Genomic DNA, 22,505 nt, shown 5'->3' with positions numbered 1-22,505 from the left:
TGGCGAATCGTGGGAGTGACGTTGGACCCGATCGGCAAGCGTGATTTCGGCGCGGAGGCTCGGAGAATCCCGCCCCCTATCTCTGAGAATCTTTTCTAACAATTTCACAATCACTGACATCAAGCTCACTGGCCGATATTTACCCGGATTATCCTTGCAACCCTTCTTAAATAAGGTTACAACATTGGCTATCCTCGAATCCTCTGGGATCTCACCTGTGGCCAATCAGGAGACAAAGATTTCAAGAGGCCCTGTGATTTCATCTCATCTCCCTCAGTAATCTGGGATAGATGCCATCTGGCTCTGGGGATTTGTCTACCTTAATGCTTTTTAACACATCTAACATTTCCTCCCTCGTAATAACGACCTGTTCTAAAGTGTTTACACATCTCTCTGAGACACCACCAATCAACATGTCCCTCTCCTTTGTGAATACCGATGCAAAATAGTCATTAAGGACCTCGCCTACTCCCTCTGGTTCTACACATAATTTCCCTCCTTTGTCCTGGAGTGGACCAACTCTTTATCTAGCTACCCTCTTGTTCCTAATGTGCAGCTGGTTTGTAATGCAGAACAAGGCCAGCAGCGCAGGTTCAATTCCCATACCGGCTGACAATTCCGAATTCTCCCCGTGTACCCGAACAGGCGCTGGAATGTGGCGACTAGGGGATTTTCACAGTAACTTCATTGCAGTGTTAATGGAAGTCTACTTGTGACAATAAAAAGATTATTATTATTAATGTATCTCCCCTTGCACCATGACCCATGTCCCCATGGAATTGACCTTTTTCCACCATGGGAAAAAGCACCTGACTATCCACTTTGTCCATGCCATTCATAATTTTGTAAACCTCTATCAGATCGCTCCTCAACCTCCGTCATTCCAGTAAAAACAATCAGAGTTTATCCAACCTCTCCTCATAGGTTTTTTTCTTAAATTAAAAAAAAAATTTAGAGTACCCAATTATTTTTTTTTCTTCCAATTTTTTGGCAATTTAGCGTGGCCAATCCACCTAACCTGCACATCTTTGGGTTGTGGGGGTGAAACCCACGTAGACACGGGGAGAATGTGCAAACTCCACACGGAGAGTGACGCAGGGCTGGGATTCGAACCCGGGTCCTCAGCGCCGTAGGCAGCAATGCTAACCACTGTGCCACGTGCCGCCCTTGCCTCTCCTCACAGCTAATGCCATCCAGATCAGGCAACATCCTGGTATGCCTCTTTGTACCCTCTGCAAAGCATCCACTTCCTTCTGGTAGTGTAGTGACCAGAATTGTACGCAATATTCCAAATGTTGCCTAACCAAGGTTCTGAACAGCTGCAGCGTGACTTGCCAATTTTTATACTCAGTGTCCCGACCGATGAAGGCAAAAATGCCATATGCCTTCTTTTTAAAAACATATATATTTTATTCAAGATTTTTGGCCAAACATGACAGTACGTAGTGTTACTTTTACACAACAATAAAGCAATATAAATAACAGTGGCCAGTTTTAAACAAGTAAATAAATAATATATAAACAAAAACAAAACTGAATGGCAACTGCCTTGTCCAAAATAAATACTCTCCAAAAGTACAATCCAACAATCCAATGTACAATTACCTATAACAACTACCTATACATATTATACATATACAATAACATCTCTGAGAATCCGTTCGATCCCCCCCCCCCCCCCCCCCCGGGTTGCTGCTGTTGTCTACTTCTTTTCCATTCCCTCTATCTTTCTATGAGGTAATCGACGAACGGTTGCCACCGCCTGGTGAACACCTGAGCCGAACCCCTTAACACGAACTTAATCTGTTCTAACTTTATAAACCCTGCCATGTCGTTTATCCAGGTCTCCACACCCGGGGGTTTGGCTTCCTTCCACATTAACAATATCCTGCGCCGGGCTACTAGGGACGCAAAGGCCAAAACATCAGCCTCTCTCGCCTCCTGCACTCCCAGCTCTTCTGCAACCCCAAATATAGCCAACCCCCAGCTTGGTTCGACCCGGACCCCCACCACCTTCGAAAGCACCTTTGCCACCCCCACCCAGAACCCCTGTAGTGCCGGGCATGACCAGAACATGTGGGTGTGATTCGCTGGGCCTCTCGAGCATCTCGCACACCTATCCTCTACCCCCAAAAATTTACTAAGCCGTGCTCCAGTCATATGCGCCCTGTGTAACACCTTAAATTGTATCAGGCTTAGCCTGGCACACGAGGACGATGAGTTTACCCTACGTAGGGCATCAGCCCACAGCCCCTCCTCAATCTCCTCCCCCAGTTCTTCTTCCCATTTCCCTTTCAGCTCATCTACCATGATCTCCCCCTCGTCCCTCATTTCCCTGTATATGTCCGACACCTTACCATCCCCCACCCATGTCTCTGAGATCACTCTATCCTGCACCTCCTGCGTCGGGAGCTGCGGGAATTCCCTCACCTGTTGCCTCGCAAAAGCCCTCAATTGCATGTACCGAAATGCATTCCCTTGGGGCAACCCATATTTTTCCGTCAGCGCTCCCAGACTCGCAAACGTCCCATCTACAAACAGATCTCTCAATTGTACTACCCCAGCTCTTTGCCATGCTCCAAATACCCCATCCATTCTCCCCGGAACGAACCTATGATTGTTTCTTATCGGGGACCGCACCGAAGCTCCCGTCCTTCCCCTATGCCGTCTCCACTGCCCCCAAATTTTCAATGTAGGCACCACCACCGGGCTTGTGTTGTATTTCTTTGGTGAGAACGGCAACGGTACCGTCACCATTGCTTGTAGGCTAGTCCCCCTGCAGGATGCCCTCTCCAATCTCTTCCACGCCGCTCCCTCCCCTTCTCCCATCCACTTACACACCATTGAAACATTGGTGGCCCAGTAGTACTCACTTAGGCTCGGTAGTGCCAGCCCCCCACTGTCCCTACTATGCTGCAAGAATCCCCTCCTCATTCTCGGGGTCTTCCCAGCCCACCCAAAACTCATAATACTCTTCTCGATTCTTTTGAAAAAAGCCTTCGTGATCACCACCGGAAGGCACTGAAACACAAAAAGGAATCTCGGGAGGACCACCATTTTAACCGCCTGCACCCTACCTGCCAATGACAGGGACACCATGTCCCATCTCTTAAAGTCCTCCTCCATCTGTTCCACCAACCGCGTTAAATTAAGCCTGTGTAATGTACCCCAATTCTTGGCTATCTGGATCCCCAAGTACCGGAAGTCCCTTGTTACCTTCCTCAACGGTAAATCCTCTATCTCTCTGCTCTGCTCCCCTGGATGCACCACAAACAACTCACTTTTCCCCATATTCAGTTTATACCCTGAAAAATCCCCAACTCCCCAAGTATCCGCATTATCTCTGGCATCCCCTCCGCCGGGTCCGCCACATATAGCAACAAATCATCCGCATACAGAGATACCCGGTGTTCTCCCCCCCTGAGTACTCCCCTCCACTTCCTGGAACCCCTCAATGCTATGGCCAGGGGTTCAATCGCCAGTGCAAACAATACCGGGGACAGAGGACATCCCTGCCTCGTCCCTCTATGGAGCCGAAAATAGTCAGACCCTCATCCATTCGTGACCACGCTCGCCATCGGGGCCCTAGACAGCAACTGTACCCACCTGATATACCCATCCCCCAAACCAAATCTCCTCAGCACCTCCCACAAATAATCCCACTCCACTCTATCAAATGCTTTCTCAGCATCCATCGCCACCACTATCTCCACTTCCCCCTCTGGTGGGGGCATCATCATTACCCCTAGCAGCCTCCGTATATTTGTATTCAGCTGTCTCCCCTTCACAAACCCAGTTTGGTCCTCATGAACCACTCCGGGGACACAATCCTCTATCCTCATTGCCATTACCTTGGCCAGAATCTTAGCGTCCACATTCAGGAGGGTAATGGGCCTGTAGGACCCGCATTGCAGCGGGTCTTTTTCCTTCTTTAGGAGGAGCGATAGCGTTGCCTCTGACATAGTCGGGGGCAGCTGCCCCCTTTCCCTCGCCTCATTAAAGGTTCTCATCAGTAGCGGGGCCAGCAAGTCCATATATTTCCTATAGAATTCAACTGGGAATCCGTCTGGTCCCGGGGCCTTCCCCGCCTGCATGCTCCCAATCCCTTTCACCACTTCCTCCGTCTCAATCTGTGCTCCCAGTCCCACCCTCTCCTGCTCCTCCACCTTAGGAAATTCCAGCTGATCCAGAAAGCACATCATTCTCTCCTTCCCGTCCGGGGGCTGAGCTTCATATAGTCTTTTGTAAAATGCCTTGAACACTCCATTCACTCTCTCCGCTCCATCTCTCCCTCCTCATCTCTCACCCCCCCTATCTCCCTCGCTGCCCCCCTTTTCCTCAGTTGGTGGGCCAGCAACCTGCTCGCCTTCTCCCCGTATTCGTACTATACACCCTGTGCCTTCCTCCATTGTGCCTCTGGATTACTCGTAGTCAACAAGTCAAATTCTACATGTAGCCTTTGCCTTTCCCTGTACAGTCCCTCCTCCGGTGGCTCCGCATATTGTCTGTCCACCCTCAGAAGTTCTTTCAACAACCGCTCCCTTTCCCTACCCTCCTGCTTTCCTTTATGTGCCCTAATAGATATCAGCTCCCCTCTAACCACTGCCTTCAGTGCCTCCCAGACCACTCCCACCTGTACCTCCCCATTATCATTGAGTTCCAAGTACCTTTCAATACACCCCCTCACCCTTAAACACACCCCCTCATCTGCCAATAATCCCATGTCCATTCTCCAGGGTGTACGCTGTTGTTTTTCTTCCCCTATCTCCAGGTACACCCAATGTGGAGCATGATCCAAAATGGCTATAGCCGTGTACTCCGTCCCCGTCACCTTTGGGATCAGTGCCCTTCCCAAAACAAAAAAATCTATTCGTGAATAAACTTTGTGGACATAGGAGAAAAACGAAAACTCCTTACTCCTAGGTCTACTAAATCTCCAGGGGTCTACTCCTCCCATCTGCTCCATAAAGTCCTTAAGCACCCTAGCTGCAGCCGGCCTCCTTCCGGTCCTGGACCTCGATCTGTCCAGCCCTGGGTCCAGCACCGTATTAAAATCTCCACCCATTACCAACTTCCCCACTTCTAGGTCCGGGGTTCGTCCTAGCATACGCCTCATAAAGTTGGCGTCATCCCAGTTCGGGGCATACATCTTCACTAATACCACCGCCTCCCCTTGCAATTTGCCACTCACCATCACGTATCTGCCCCCACTATCCGCCACTATAGTCTTTGCCTCAAACATTACCCGCTTCCCCACTAGTATGGCCACCCCCCTGTTTTTTGCGTCTAGCCCCGAATGAAACACCTGCCCCACCCATCCTTTGCGTAGTCTGACCTGGTCTATCAGCTTCAGATGCGTCTCCTGAAGCATAACCACATCTGCCTTAAGTTTCTTTAGGTGTGTGAGTACCCGTGCCCTCTTAATCGGTCCGTTCAGCCCTCTCCATTCCACGTGATCAACCGGGTTGGGGGGCTCTTTACCCCCCCCATGACGACTAGCCATCTCCTTTTTCAATCCAGCTCCTCACCCGGTTCCCACGTAGCCGTATCTCCCCCAAGCGGCGCCCCCCCCCCGGCCATACCAGCTCCCCCTTCTCCCCAGCAGCAGCAACCCAGTTAACCCCCCCCCCCCGCTAGATCCCAAACTAGCGTAATTGCACCCCCCATGTTGCTCCCAGAAGTCAGCAAACTCTGGCCGACCTCGGCTCACACTGTGCGAGGCCCCCTCCTTCCTGCTTCCCTGTTCCTGCTGTGATTACCATAGCGCGGGAACAAAGCCCGCGCTTCCCTTTTGGCCCCGCCCCCAATGGCCGGCGCCCTCAGCTCCTCATCCTCCCTCCCCCCCTCCCCCACGACATGGGGAAGAGAGAAAAGTTACAGGGTCGCAGGATTAACAACTTGGGAAGTCATCTCTTCCCTCTTTCCCCCCCCTTCATCCCACATATTTACCCCCCCACTTTGTCCCAAACATTCTTTTTATGGCCCGCTCACTCCAGTTTCTCCTCGACAATAAATGTCCACGCCTCATCTGCCGTTTCGAAGTAGTGGTGTTTCCCTTGATGTGTGACCCACAGTCTTGCCGGTTGCAGCATTCCAAATTTAATCTTCCGTTTGTGCAGCACCGCTTTGGCCCGATTAAAGCTTGCCCTCCTTCTCTCCACCTCCGCACTCCAATCTTGATATACGTGGATCATCGCGTTCTCCCACCTACTGCTCCGAGTTTTCTTTGCCCATCTGAGGACCATCTCTCTGTCCTTATATCGGAGAAATCTCACCACTATGGCTCGAGGAATTTCTCCAGCCCTCGGTCTTCGCGCCATAACTCGATAGGCTCCCTCCACCTCCAGCGGACCCGTCAGGGCCTCCGATCCCATTAACGAGTGCAGCATCGTGCTCACATATGCCCCGACGTCCGCCCCTTCTACCCCTTCGGGAAGACCAAGAATCCTTAAATTCTTCCTCCTCGCATTATTCTCCAGCACCTCCAGCCTTTCCACACACCTTTTGTGTTGTGCCTCGTGCATCTCCGTTTTCACCACCAGGCCTTGTATGTCGTCCTCATCCTCAGCAGCCTTTGCCTTCACGACCCGAAGCTCCTGTTCCTGGGTCTTTTGCTCCTCTTTAGCCCCTCAATCGCTTGTAATATCGGGGCCAACAGCTCCTTCTTCATCTCCTTTTTGAGTTCTTCCACGCAACGCCGCAGGAACTCTTGTTGGTCAGGGCCCCATATTAAACTGCCTCCTTCCGATGCCATCTTGCTTTGTGCCTGCCTTCCTGGCCGCTGCTCGAGAGGATCCACCGCAATCCGGCCACTTTACTCTCTTTTTTCCATCCGTGTCCAGGGGGGATTACCTTCTGGATTCCAGCACAGTGTTTTTTGCCGTTAGAATTGCCGTTGGGGCTCCTATCAAGAGCCCAAAAGTCCGTTCCACCGGGAGCTGCCGAAACGTGTGACTAGCTGGTCATCGCCGCACCCGGAAGTCGTCGCCATATGCCTTCTTGACTACCTTATCTACCTGCATTGTCACTTTCAGTGATCTGTGGACCTGTACACCCAGATGTCTCAGCCTGTCAATACTACTAAGGGTTCTGCTATTGACTATAATTCCGACCTGTATTAGGCCTTCCAAAATGCATTACTTCACATTTGTCCGGATTAAACTCCATCTGCCTTTTTTCCCCCCCAAGTCTCTAACCGATATATATCCTACAATCCTCTTCATATCCGCAACTTCACCAATCTTTGTGTCGTCTGCAAACGTAATCAGACCAGCTACATTTTCCTCCAAATCATTTATATACACTACAAACAACAAAGGTCCCAGCATTGATCCCTGCGGAACACCACTAGTCACAGCCTTCCATTCAGAGAAGCACCCTTCCACTGCTACTCTCTGAATTCTATGACCAAGCCAGTACTGTATCCATCTTGCCAGCTCACCTCTGATCCCGTGTAATTTCACCTTTTGTACCGTCTGCCATGAGGGACCTTGTCAAGAGCTTTACTTCAGTCCATGTAGACAACATCCACTGCCCTTCCTTCATCAATCATCTTTGTCACTTCCTCAAAAACTCTTATCAATTTAGTGAGACACGACCTCCCCTTCACAAAACAATGCTGCCTATCACTAATAAGTCCATTTGTTTCCAAATGTGAGTAAATCCTGTCTCTAAGAATCTTCTCCAATAATTTCCCTACCACTGGCGTAAGGCTCACCAGCCTATAACTGCCTGGAATATTCCTGCTACCCTTGAACGAAGGAACTACGTTGGCTATTCTCCAGTCCTCTGGGACCTTACCTGTAGCCAATGAGGATACAAAGATTTCTGTCAGGGCCCCAGCAATTTTGTCCCTTGCCTCCCTCAGTATTCTGGGGTAGATCGCATTAGGACCTGGGGACTTATCAACCAAATGCATTTTAAGATGCCCAACAGCTTTTTGATATTGACATGACCCAGAATATCTACACACCCTTCCCTAGACTCATCATCCACCAAGTCCTTCTCTTTGGTGAATACTGATGCAAAGTACTCATTTAGTACCTCACCCATTTCCTTTGGCTCCGTGCACAGATTCTCTCCTCGGTCTGGAGTGGGCCAACCCTTTCCCTGGCTACCATCTTGCTCTTTATATACATAGTGAATGCTGTGGGATTCTCCTTAATCCTGTTTGCCAAGGACTTTTTATGACCCCTTTTAGCCCTAACTCCTTGTTTAGTTCCTTCCTACTTTCTCTATATTCTTCAAGGGCTTTGTCTGTTCTCAGCCTTGTAGACCCTACGAATGTTTCCTTTTACTTTTTGACTAGACTCAAATGTCCCTCATTATCCAAGGTTTCCGAAACTTGCCATACTTATCCTTCATCTTCACAGGAACATGGTGGTCCTGAATTCTAATCAGTTGATGCTTGAAAGACTCCCACATGTCAGATGTTGATTTAACACCAAACAGCTGCCTCCAATCTAAATTCTTCATTTCCTGCTTAATATTCTAAATAATAATCTTTATTCATGTCACAAGTAGCCTTATACTAACACTGCAATGAAGTTACTGTGAAAAGCCCCTAGTCGCCACACTCCAGTGCCTGTTCGGGTACAGAGGGAGAATTCAGAATGTCCAATTCACCTAACAAGCACGTCTTTCGGGACCTGTGGGAGAAACCGGAGCGAACCCATGCAGACACAGGGAGAACATGCAGACTCCACACAGATCTACAGGCAGTGACCCAAGCTGGGAATTGAACCTGGGTCCCTGGCGCTGTGAAGCAACAGTGCCATCGTGCCACCCCTTCTGTTGCAGTCAAGGTGCAATCTGATGCAGATTGTTCTGGGGCCTCATCTGTCTAGCGCATGGGCCCCCAACAGGTTCCAATGGTATCTGCTCCTGAGCACATAGTTATCTTTCCAAAGTACAGCTGAGTACCAAGGTTTAGAGATGAGATGATACACCATGGTCTGTATGCAAAGGCATGGCTATCTTAAAAGTCAGTGCCAGTTTAATATGGCCTTCTTTTTCCTTCACAGCAGAGGAAAAGAAGAATTCATAATATAATCATCACCATTTCCTGTGGCGAGATAATAAGTGAAAAGGAAGGTGGCAAAAAAAGAATGAGTCTTCAGCATAAAATAAACTTCTGAAATGACCACTGATGCTATGTCTGTCTGTCGGCAGCTGCCTAGCAATCAACAAGCTTCCTTTATCCGGGTGTTTATCTCAGCAAGTGAACCGTGGGTGGCATGGATCAAAATTCAATGTGCAAGTACCTTAGTGTTCTACTTAATGCAATGGAGGAACAATCCAGCAGTCATGGGTTCAAATCCTACAATGGCAAGTTATGAAATTAAATATATCTAGTTGGCTGGCACTAGGAAAACTGATGATTATCAGAAAAACACAGCTGCTTAGTTAATATCAACCCTAGATTATATGGTTATTCTCTAATGTTTTCTTAAGTGGCCTATCAAGCCTATTGCCATAGAAGAACAGTAAGCAGCTCAAGACACCCCACCACCTTGCCAGGGCAACTAGCAGCAGGCAATGTGATCGTGCCTGTGTTGCTGCATCCGGAGGCCAAAATAAAGCCCCTTCTAAATGTCATTTGCATATGGCAGCTAGTATTTGGCTGCAGAAATCTCTCACTCCCAGGAGAATGACAATGCAATATACACTCAGATCTTTCATTCAGCCACCTCACCTTCAACCAGAAATGGGTGGTAAACATGAGGAAACTCTTGACCTATTTACACTTGGGGTTGTGCAGAAAGCTTTGTTCTATTGCCATATGTGCTCCATACAATTAATTCTTGATAAAAAAACCTGCAAGTCAACAGCAACAAAAAAAATCTATCATTTGTTACTGAGCTGCAATAAAAAAACCTTTGTTCAAATCGAGTCACATTCCACTGGTGGAAAGAGTGACATCACTTCGTATTAGTTTATGAATCAGCTGGCAAATGCTGTTACCAGGCAACCACTCCGTTAGCGTGAGTTAACTGGTGACTCACAAAGGTACTGCTTTCAAAGCAAATGCGTGTAGCGAAAAAGCATGGTACAATGTGTAGGACCTTTAACACATCAGGCATGGATCCTGACATTTGATACAATATAATTCTGAAACACAATGTGTGTTCATTAAGCTACGCCATCTCTGGCTCCTTGAAATATTCCTTTTGGAAAAGTTTAAATGATCAAATGTCCCAAACATGTAGTGCTCTCAGTTCTTCAATGTTTAAAGTCCATTTTATATTGAACCAAAAGATAAATTAGACTTAAAAAAAAAAAAAAAGATGGCAAATTATATTCCTGCATCAGGACATTGATGGTTTCCAGAGATTTAGATGAGCACGTATATTCTGGCAAGAACACAATAATTCTCCACATTTAGAATTTATAGACATACTGTGAAAAAGGGTTGCTCACTCGTGCTAAAATCAGGATTCAGTTCAATACTTAGGTGGACTGGATTATCTCATTTACTCAATTAGTTCCTAACAATGGGCCACATTATGTCTACAGATGGAACATGGAACAAACGGATTTTAAATCTGCGCAGACTAGAAATAAAATTGAATTCTCATCTAAATATAGTTTTTATAAAATGGAATTACATGCCTATAGATCAAAAATGTTTGCCGTAGACCTGACATGGTGATTCAATATTCTGTGCCATTGAGTGACAGATTAAGGATCTGTGGATGCAAGTACCAAAAGTCACCCAAACCACAGGGTAGACAAAACAAATACAAAGTAGGGACTTCTGCCACAGAAAAATAGAAATCAGGCTGCTCTAGACTAGTTTCCTGCTGGCTAAATTAGGATAGCAGTAGCAATGACCAGGGGACAGAATGGGTTGTCTGCTTGTGCTTATTTGGGGAGAAAGGGATTGGAGAATCTCAAGTTTAAATCCCAGCAAAACAGACAGCTAGTATGTCTGTAGTTGTTGGACACATTGTTTTCTTTTTGCAAATAAAAAGTTGAATCCCCAAAGCTGTCAATTTGATCGAGTAGAGAAATAAAGTCAGAAATTGTTCTGCACTCTTGTCTGATCATGCAGGAAAATATTCTCTCTCTATACTCCAAAAATACCCAGATTGCAACCATTGGCGAACCTCCCAGATTTCGCTAGAAGAATGAAATTACCAAATTAAATATAAATTCAAAACACATACACTGGCATACAAATACTATTGTACTCATTATAATTGAATGCCAGTGCCAAGTGAGTTTGATATGCATTAAACTAACTTTGTAACTACTAATGGTTTTGCTATTCTATCTTGTGTGAAGTTCATAAACTATCTTCTGGACTGGATAAAAGGTTCAAGGTTATCGTTTCCTAATTTCAGAAAATGTGCTAGCTGCAAGTCCTCTTAGTCAGATTTCCTACTGGCTCACCAGCTATTTTGCCTCAAATTTCTGACTTCAAGATTAAGAATATGTCAAGTTCCAAGCACATAACTGTTAGTGTTCTGCTTTTGAACTTTCCTTGATGAATCAATGAGTTTATCCAGCAAGTAGATCGCAGGCTCGAGCTCTGGCCTACGCTGGATTTGTTGAACTATTTGGGTGAGCTGTAACTGTCCCAACATTGGCCCCAGTGCTTATGGTAATAGGGCAAAGATCCATTCAATAAAACGAACCGAATGCTGAACTACACAGCCAAAAAACAGGAGAAGTCAAAGGAAGCTGTGATCAAATGTACTGCAGTCTGGTCAGACTGGTCATACCTGAACTAAATCAATAGTGATCATAGAATTATCATAGAATTTACAGTGCAGAAGGTGGCCATTCGGACCATCGAGTCTGCACCGGCTCTTGGAAAGAGCACCCTACCAAAGGTCAACACCGCCACCCTATCCCCATAACCCAGTAACCCCACCCAACACTAAGGGCAATTTTGGACACTAAGGGCAATTTATCATGGCCAATCCACCTAACCTGCACATCTTTGGACTGTGGGAGGAAACCGGAGCACCCGGAGGAAACCCATGCACACACGGGGAGGATGTGCAGACTCCGCACAGACAGTGACCCAAGCCGGAATCGAACCTGGGACCCTGGAGCTGTGAAGTAATTGTGCTATCCACAAGGCTAACATGCTGCCTCATAATTGAGTTGGGTGAAAGAAATAACTTGAGATGCTGCCTATTTCCAGTAAAGTTGTTGAATCAGGTTCAAATGGAGTGTGATGTAATAGATTTTCTAAGCTTAGAATTAGTTTATTTTCCATTGTTTTCCTCTTGAGATTTAACTACATTTTTAAAAAGACATTGGTGTAAGCAGAGTAGAATATCCAGATGTGATGTGACTAGATTATACCCATGAGTATAAAACATGAGGGTAATGCTTGATATCAAACGACGGATGTTTATCATAGAATTTAGAATTTACTTACAGTGCAGAAGGGGGCCATTCGGCCCATCGAGTCTGCACCGGCTCTTGGAAAGAGCACCCTACCCAAGGTCAACACCTCCACCCTGAAAGTTGCCACCCAGGTTGAGAGGGTTGTTAAGAAGGCGTACGGTGTGTTAGCTTTTATTGGTGGAGGGATTGAGTTTCGGAGCCATGAGGCCATGTTGCAGCTGTACAAAACTCTGGTGCGGCCGCATTTGGAGTATTGCTCTGGTCACCGCATTATAGGAAGGATGTGGAAGCATTGGAAAGGGTGCAGAGCTGATTTACCAGAAAGTTGCCTGGTATGGAGGGAAGATCTTATGAGGGAAGGCTGAGGGACTTGAGGCTGTTTTTGTTAGAGAGAAGAAGGTTAAGAGGTGACTTAATTGAGGCAAACAAGATCAGGGGATTAGATAGGGTGGACAGTGAGAGCCTTTTTCCTCGGATGGTGATGTCTAGCACGAGGGGACATAGCTTTAAATTGAGGGGAGATAGATATAGGACAGATGTCAGAGGTAGGTTCTTTACTCAGAGAGTTGTAAGGGCGTGGAATGCCCTGCCTGCAACAGTAGTGGACTCGCCAACACTAAGGGCATTCAAATGGTCATTGGATAGACATATGGACGATAAGGGAATAGTGTAGATGGGCTTTAGAGTGGTTTCACAGGTCGGCGCACCATCGAGGGCCAAAGGGCCTGTACTGCGCTGTAATGTTCTATGTTCTATGTAATGTGGCTTGTTCTGGTTTCAGAGTAACAAGAGACTGTCAAATGCTGAAGATGAGCATGTGAGGGGTTAACAAAATAATCAACCAGGCTGCTTCGCTTGATTGTTATCTAGAAACCTCTATAAGAAATGAGTACCTGACTGAATACAGAAAGACAGCTTTGATCTTGGCCAGAATGCTTCTGTGTTACGTTGCTCAGATCACACATGAAATGAAAATCGCTTATTGTCACAAGTCGGCTTCAAATGGAGTTACTGTGAAAAGCCCCTCGTCGCCACATTCTGGCGCCTGTTCGGGAAGGCTGGTACGGGAATTGAACCGTGCTGCTGGCCTGCCTTGGTCTGCTTTAAAAGCCAGCTATTTAGCCCTGTACTAAACCAGCCCCTGGATGGGGCATAAGAGCACTTATAAGACTTGCAAAACTGTATTCCAACAACGTTCATTAGAGGGAGGATGATGAAAATATTGAGAGAGAAAACTGATTAGAAAAATAATTTAAAGTCATAAAAAATTTTAAATCCAAGGTTTGAAAATATATCCTCGGCAGAAGTCTATCATTTTCTGGTGACAGCAGCACACAGATGCTCCCTGCTGGTAAAAATGGTGCAGTTATATGTAACAAATACCTGGCAGTCTCTTTCCTCTTCTGTTTCAGATACAATTAAATGATTTTAATAAAGTCGACCTTGGGACTCATTGCATTTAATGTAGTTCCCAAAGGCATTTAGTGCTTCTGATGGAGGAACAGGTGGTTGCAGTCCACAGTGTGACCAAGCATAGTTCTTGTTTCCTGACAACATTATTATGGCTCTACAATGATATGTATCCATTACCTTAAAGCTAAGAAAGAAAGAAATTGTATTTATATCATGCCTTTCATGACATCTGAGCATCCCAAAGTCAGTTGGTCAGTGTTCAAACACAAGGACATCACCTGACTGTGATCCAAACTAAAGAGGCACCAAATAAGCACCTTTAAAAAAATCAGAAATAGAATGGGAAATAGCTGCACATGTGCCAACATTAAGTTAGGATTAAAAAAAAAAAAAATCCTCATCACCTGTACTGAATGCAATGAGGTTCATTATTGCACATTATTTTGAAACGGTATTCAGGAGGGGAAGAAATGTAGCATCCACTTTGATCACTTCTACAAATTTGGCTGTGGAGCCCATTGCTACTAATACTGCCATGAACCCCTTATTTCAAATGTTCAGACTTCACTACATGAGAAACAAAGACAACCAAACTGTTGATTTTGTTATTCAGCTCCTGTTTGCCACTTAAAACAAATTAATAGGTGTTGACACTGCACATTTGGAAAAGGGAAAGAAAATACTTATCATGATTCAGACCCTTGGACATTTGATTCCAATTTTTGACAAACATTTGTACAAAGGTTATCTCAAGTGTACTACTGATAATTGATACATAACAGAAAAGTAATTTGGGATGGACGCAGAAAAGACGGTAATCGAGTAATCCCTGCAGTTGGGTGGCACTGTGGCCCAGTGGTTAACATTGCTGCCTACGGCGCTGAGGACCGGGTTCGATCCCGGCCCCCGGTCACTGTCTGTGTGGTGTTTGCACATTCTCCCCTTGTCTGCGTGGGTTTCACCCCCACAACCCAAAGGTGTGCAGGTTAGGTGGATTGGCCAAGCTAAATTGCCCCTTAATTGGAAAAAAAAATAATTGGGTCCTCTAAATGAAAAAAAAAGAGTAATCCCCGCAGGAGGAAACAGGGAGTATGTGTGGTGGTGGTGGTCAGAGGATAGGAATGGGCTTGAATACGATGCCTATTGTAGTCAGATTGCCAGCTAGGAATTACTATCAAGGTTCACATATCAACAAACTCCAGGGGGCTTTCAGTTTGTCTGGAATTGGAGTCATTGTCCTTAGGAGAGGGAGGCATGAGAAAATTGGTGAGAGAAAAATAATTTTAAACAGCAAACTTCAGTGGAGCTAATTGATGCCATATAATAGAATATTGTGTTGAATCTTGCTGATAGTTAAGACAATGCCAATTCTATTTTCCAATCCAGAAAGGGGACAATTTAAACTGTTCAATCTCATTGCGGCATGTAAATTGCTGTCTGGATTGGATTTTGTTTATTGTCATGTGTACCAAAGTACAGTGAAAAGTATTTTCCTGTGAGTAGCTCAAACAGATCATTTAGCACATAAAAAGAAAATAAAGTAAAAAGAAAATACATTAAAGGGCAACACAAGGTCCACAATGTAACTACATAGACACCGGTATCGGGTGAAGCATACAGGAGTGTAGTATTAATCAGATCAGCCCCTAAGAGGGTCGTTTAGGAGTCTAGTAACAGCGGGGAAGAAGCTGTGTTTGAATCTGTTCATGCTCAGACTTTTGTATCTCCTGCCCGATGGAAGAAGTTGAAAGAATGAGTAGGCCGGATGGAAGGGGTCTTTGATTATGCTGCCCGCTTTGCCCAGGCAGCGAGAGGTATAGATAGAGATTGTCATAATGGAGAAGTTCATTTTTTTCTCCTTGATCACTTTTTCACTCTCCCAGTTCCATCAGCCGCTCTATTTCTGTGCAAGATTTAAATCTCCTTGTCGGATCATTTGTTTCTTTCTCAATCCTTAAATCTCATTAGTTAAGTGGATACACTGTTGGGTCCTGCCATTCACTAACCCAAAATGTCCTGGTGTGCTCGCTACACCCTCATCAGCTCACACATCTAGTTAGTTACGGCACAAAATAATTGAGGTGAAGTTGCAGAAAAATGTATAACTAGTGGCCCAAATCGCAAGATGAACCACTGCAGCAAGATCTGGCACAATGTTTAAATATGTTTTCATTTAACTGTCCCTGTGACGCACCAAAGTATGACCAAACCTAGATAGACTGACACCTCCTTCTACCTCTTTATATCCGCAGATATCATCACTGGAATTCCCTTATTAGTCCAAAGATACTGATTACAAACTGAAATATAAACATTTGCCCAATACAATAACTAGTTCTGGGCACCAAAACCAAGGTTAAATAAAACTTCTCATTTTTCCATAGTGTCTTATGCTGCTAAAAGATTTTAACACGCTTTGCATTAAAATACTTTTGAAATGTAGTCATGGTTGTTATATTTGAATATGTGCCTCCCATTCACTATCAGTATTGTAACACAAACAGCAATGGATGAATGACAAGTTGATGTGGCATTGATAGAGGGAGTAACGCTGCCCCAAGGAATAAAATAATTGCTGTTATCCTTTGACAAAGTACCCTGATTATTTATTTATTTATTTTTATAAATTTAGAGTACCCAATTATTTTTTTTCCAATTAAGGGGCAATTTAGCGTGGCCAATCGACCTAGCCTGCACATCTTTGGATTGTGGGGGCGAAACCCACACAAATACGGGGAGAATGTGCAAACTCCACACAAAGTGACCCAGAGCCGGGATCAAACCTGGGACCTCGGCGCCGTGAGGCAGCATTGCTATCCACTGCGCCATCGTGCTGCCCTGTACCCTGATTATTTAACGTCCACCTTAAAAGGTAGAAAGATAATTATAAAATATTATTTTGAGAATTATTGCTCACCAACATGTTTAATGTGAAAATGTCAAATATTACATAATGTAAACACACAAAAGTGAATGTATGAAAAATTGTACAGACAGACGTCATTTTGTTAACACATGCAAAGAATTATTAAAATACTTGAAGCCCTAAGCTACTAACTGAAACGGACAAGCGCATTCCAATCTACAAAATTCCCTCAGCCAAACAAAAATTAAATAAGTGACCTGAAGCTGGGGGGGAAATTCAACTTAGGCAGAATCACTGAAGGGATGGCCATGGATTGTCTAGCCATTATAAACCTACCTAACTTTTCTCGAAATCACAGAATGTGTAATTGGTTGGGCTGTTATACAGCAGTTAGTTGCTCTCTAACGCTTGTTTTGGCTGACAGAAATTGAATTTCTCAAAGTAATTAGATTTCTTGGTCTTAAAAGGGATAGGCCATTTAAACATGGCAGCAGAATATCTATTGTGACATAGTGTTAGAATTATTCCAATCAAAATACACAAGCCATTTAATTTGCCATAAACATACGTTACACAAAATTTCTGACTAGCATATAGAAGTCCTTCAATTATGTTTCACTGACAACAATCATTACAGTTCATAATTTTTTGACATCCTAAAGTACAAACTTACTGCTGTTATTGAGGGTTTCTTGCCATCTCCAGCTGGTGGGTGTGTGACATCTGCTCCCAAGAAGATCACAGGCTGCTGGAACACAGCCGAACTGGAAGGAAACAGGTGGAAATCCTTTTCTAAACTTGACTTACATAAAGTGAGTAAGGTTCTGAAAGCACTGAATGGCGCCAAAGCATCAACACAACATTGAAGTTTAAGTTTTCTGTAAAAATGAACTGTTGAATCATTCCTTTTTTATATATATTATATATATTTATACAGGTTTTTTCCAAATTTCAAAAGCAGTCAATATGCCATATTTCTAAACCACACAGGTCATAATAATTATTCAGTATGACCATTTTGGTTTCTAGTCAGAAGAGTAACAAATGATTAAGTAAATGTTCAAATAATTATGTGAAAAGTAAATTTGACATGCTCTGTCAAATCATCTATTGTATTTTGAATAGGAATCAAAACTCTTACTGTTGACACAGGCAGATGGGAGATCCTGGTTTTGATCTGCTGTTCAGGATTTTGCCACCTCCAACAGCAAGTGCACCGTTGGAGACAACTTTTCAGAGTAAACATATGGAGTGAGTTTTAGATGCCATCAACAAATACAAACAACCCACTCATACTACTTCTGACTTTTCGGCCATTTCCCTTCATCAATCACCCTACTGAAATCGGGCTCACAATGCAAGAACACTGCAGTTGTTTGTTGTTGCTGTATTGATCTAACTTTAATTGAGCATGTACAAAATGACAAATTCAGTGATGTAAATGGAGTACTAAACACAAGGTCATAGTACACCTTTCTAATCTGAAATTTCACAATTTGCTTTTCCACTGCTGCAAATTAGTCTAACTTAAGCAGAGAAATGTGAAGTGCTGTTATGCAGAGAATGGATTTAATTTGCAAACCCGATTGCATTTGTAAATGTGGCTGTACCTTTCCAAAACAGAGCTACTTAAACTGTACATTCCGCAGTCGGACCCTGCCATTTGGGGAAAATTAATCTTTTTTCACAACACCTTCATCTTACGTTTTACATTTTTAAATTTTATTAAAAGCTTCATATAGCACAATGACAGACCAGAAATGATATAAAAGGGATCCTTTGCAATAAAGCACCAATCAGTTTACATTTGGGATAGGTTGAGGCAGAGAGCAGTAAGTGAAGGTGAGAGACAATTCCCCAGTTGGGAGAAGGGAGATATTGGAGGGTAAGCCTACCTGTAGCACTTTCTGCCAGCCAATTTGAGTGGTATTTGAAGACTTGCAGAAATGGTACATGGCACAGATCACTAAAGATTTAGGTAAGAGAATAGAATGCTATTACATTGAGGCTTTTGTTGAATTGCCATATTACAATTCAACAGGCAGCTGTTTTATTAAACTGATTGAATCGGTTAAATGTAATTTTTATTTTATATATGCTTCCCAAAATTTTACCTGTTTTCTGGATCAAATTCTGGAACTCTACCCACCTTTCTACAATCCCTTTCTTATCAGCTGTCATCACCCCATTTCTCAAAAAATGTCAACCTTGACTTAGTGTCCTTGCAAACTAATCCCGCCCCCATCACATTAAACTTCAATTCCTCTCCAAATTTGCTGCTATTTGTTATAACCTGCCAGGATCCTATTGGCTTTGGACACGGTTACCCCATGACCCTTGAGGAATATGAGCTCCTCCAATGAGGGGGGCAGACAATTGTTAACCTTTCAGCTATATAAATAGAGCTGACCAGTGTGGTCCCGGCTAGAGAGAGAGACCCAGTAATGAACTGCTGGTGCTGTGTCAATATTGTTGAAAATAAAAGTTACTTTCTGTTTGACTCTACAAACTCATGCAGGAATCTTCGTGATACTCACAAAACTATCGCCATGAAAATATGTGCCCCGCCTTCCCCGCAATTCCATTATTGAACATCTCCAAACAAGATTTTGTACCTTCCACAGAACTAAAACTGTTCTAATCAAAGTCACAGATGATACCTTCAATAACGGTGACCGTGGCTCACTGTCACACCCATAGGCTTGATGCGTCAACAGCTTTAAACATGGTTGACCACACCTACAAACCCTCTCCATTTCCCAGCTGACTTGAGACTGCCCTTGCCTGATTTCACCTTATCCATCCAATAGTAGACAGAGAATCTTCTGAAATGGCTTCTCTGCCCAACCCAGAACAATTACATTTGGAGTCTCTCTGTCATTAGCCCCTTCCTATTCCTCATGAATATGGCACCTCTCAGCAACATCATCTGAAGACATGTCAGATGCCAGATGTTCCCCTCCCTGGCAAACCCCACCTTCCCATTTCACAATGAACAAAACTATTTGCAACCTCCGTGTTCTATTTGGCCTTGAGCTGTGCTCCTGACCACATATCCTCTTCATCATACAGACCTCTACTTCCAATTCTTTAAATCACCCATCTCCCCCCATGCCCTCCAACCACCTCAGCATGTCTGCAGCTGAACCTATCATCCACATTTTTGTTGACCCGAGACTAATCTATTCCAATACATTCCTGGCAGCGATCCATTTACAGTCTCCATAAATTTGAGCTCATCTGAAATTCTTCTGCCCATTTCTTGACCGTGACCAAATTCTGCTCGCCCGCTATCCCTGTGCTCATCGACTTACACTAGCTCCTGCTCCACCAGTGCCTTGATTTTAAAATTCTCAGTGTTCAATCCTTTCATGGCCTCATCCCTCCCTATGCCTATAACCTACTCCAAGAACCCTATTCCTTTAACTCTGTTCTCTTTGACACAACCCCATTTTCTTTACCCCATGATTGGAAGCCAAGTTTTTAGCCGCATAGGACCATGTACTGAAATTCCCTCTCTCTGAACCTTCTGTCCAAGTTATAAATGGTTGAAACCAAAGTTTGAGTCACCCAACCTAATATCCCCAGATGACAAAGGGTCATCTGGACTCGAAACGCTAGCTCTTTTCTCTCCCTACAGATGCTGCCAGACCTGCTGAGATTTTCCAGCATTTTCTCTTTGCTAAAATCCCCTCCTTTGGCTTGATGACAACTGTTGTCTAATTACACTCCTGTGGAATGCCTTAGGATGTTTTTCTACATTAAATGTGCTACATAAATGCTAGTTGCAGCTGATTTCTTATGCAAGGTATTGCACTGCTATAATTTTAGATAACCCAAGTGTTTTTCCCCATTCATCAGGAATGTAGGCATTGCTGGCAAGGGCAATATTTTTTCCCCATTCCCAATTGCCCTGGAGAAGATGCTGGTGAACTGCCTTCTTAAAGACAAGTAACCATTTTGCTAGGGCTGTGATGAGGGTCTGGAATTATATGGGCCATATTTGGTATGGACAACAGATTTTCTTTCCTAAAGGACGTGAATGAACCAGATGGTTTTTTACAGTAATTTGGTAGTTTCATAGTCATTATTACATCCGGAAGTATTTAATTCATTAAATTTAAATTCCCCAGCTGCAATGGTGAGATTTAAACTAATGTGTCTGGATCAATAGCCCTGGCATCTGGATTACTCATTCATTATTCGCACTTAGTGTGACAGAAATCAACAATTCTTGTGTAAGTTGAACTTGCCATTTATCAGATTTGCAGTAGTAAAAATACTAACATAATGATTGTAGTTAATGGGGTCCATTTCTGTTGCCTTTTCCTCTCCTAGTCCTGTTCAATGATATAATCAATGAACTAACATTATCTTGGAAGATATTGGTTACTTGAAACCTTTACACACACATAGGAAGACAGGGCATCTTAGTTATGATTCTCCTCACGCTCGTCTATTTTAAGTCCCTTTTCAGCAAGCTTATTGGTGTAATGATCATGTGACTTTTCAAATGTTATTGACACTCTTAAGGATCGTATTGGCCATTAATAATAATGTGATTATTCTGTTGCCATCATTTAATAGAAGCCCGAGCGCTGGCAAGTACGTGACCAACACAATCATTTCATTTTCTACTGATAGAAATCTGGACTGCTGTCAGTAAAGAAAGACCAGATGGAGGTTTATCATATATTTTTGCTCCAGGAAAGTCACTGTTCATGGATAAATATATTTACTAGAGTATATCATATATTACCATACAATATCCCTTTTTGTACATGGCACAAGTATTACATTGAAACATCCTCCCATAGACTACCTCGTACGAAAAATCCTATTCTAAAACTTCACATTTTGCAATTACCTGTAATGCTTGGGAGACTCTTAACATTAGATGCATAATGCGTTATCACATCACACTTACCATTTTTATTCATAAATATTGCTGTCATATAGCTGGTTTACCACCTGGATTTTTCTAAAAATGCTAATTTTGTTGCAATCTAGGTCGTCCTTTCCAGTTACAAAATAAAATATTGCATGTTAGAAATCTGAAATGAAATCAGAAGATTCTGGAAATACTTAGCAGGTCAGTACTACACCTGTGGAGAGAAAGAGTTAACATTTCAGGTAGATGGTAACCCTCCATTAGATTGACCTGTCAGGTCAGTCTGCATCTGCAGAGAGAGAGAGTTAACGTTTCGGGTCGATGATGACCCTTCATCATAATGACCAGTCATCATTGACCTGCTGAGTATTTCCAGCATTTGTCACTTTTGTCTCTCTTTTCAGCCTCTGTTGTACCTTGCTCTCTAATTTTACTTTAGAGTTGGGCACAAAGTCCTATCCTCTTCCCATTGTATGTTAATGCATATGGTTTCCCTGAAAAAAATAAATTTTGACTCCGCCTCTACTAGACCTTTTCACCACCGACCCATCAATATCAATATTGATGCCGCGTGAGCTTACACCGGCAGGTTTAGGTAGCCAATTGGATACAAAATTGGCTTGGTGACCGAAGCCAAACGATGGTTGTGGAGGGTTGTTTTTAAAACTGGAGGCCTGTGACCAGCAGTGTGCCTCAGGGATCGGTGCTGGGTCCACTGTTATTTGTGATATATATATATATAAATGATTTGGATGAGAATGCAGGAAGCATGGTTAGTAAGTTTGCAGATGACACCAAGATTGGTGGCATAGTGGATAGTGAAGAAGGTTATACAAGATTGCAACAGGATCTTGGCCAATTGGGCCAGTGGGCCGATGGATGGTAGATGGAGTTTAATTTGGAGAAATGTGAGGTGATGCATTTTGGTAGATCAAATCAGGGCAGGACCTACTCAGTTAATGGTAGGGAGTT

At 43.9% G+C, this 22,505-nt stretch overlaps 1 protein-coding gene across 2 annotated transcripts in view; it reads right to left on the bottom strand.

The window, feature by feature from the left end:
* Positions 1-22,505, bottom strand: part of LOC140416829 (protein argonaute-1) — a 227,517-nt gene that overhangs the window by 39,937 nt on the left and 165,075 nt on the right. For both annotated transcript variants that reach the window (XM_072501154.1, XM_072501155.1), the window contains exon 14: positions 17,316-17,406. In XM_072501154.1, the coding sequence (XP_072357255.1) occupies positions 17,316-17,406 (91 nt within the window). The remainder of the gene's footprint in view (positions 1-17,315; positions 17,407-22,505) is intronic.

Source organism: Scyliorhinus torazame, chromosome 1 (genome assembly GCF_047496885.1).
Source record: "Scyliorhinus torazame isolate Kashiwa2021f chromosome 1, sScyTor2.1, whole genome shotgun sequence".
Lineage (NCBI taxonomy): Eukaryota > Metazoa > Chordata > Chondrichthyes > Carcharhiniformes > Scyliorhinidae > Scyliorhinus > Scyliorhinus torazame.
Note: the sequence above shows the minus strand (reverse complement) of the source record. Positions and strands in the feature narration are given on the sequence as shown.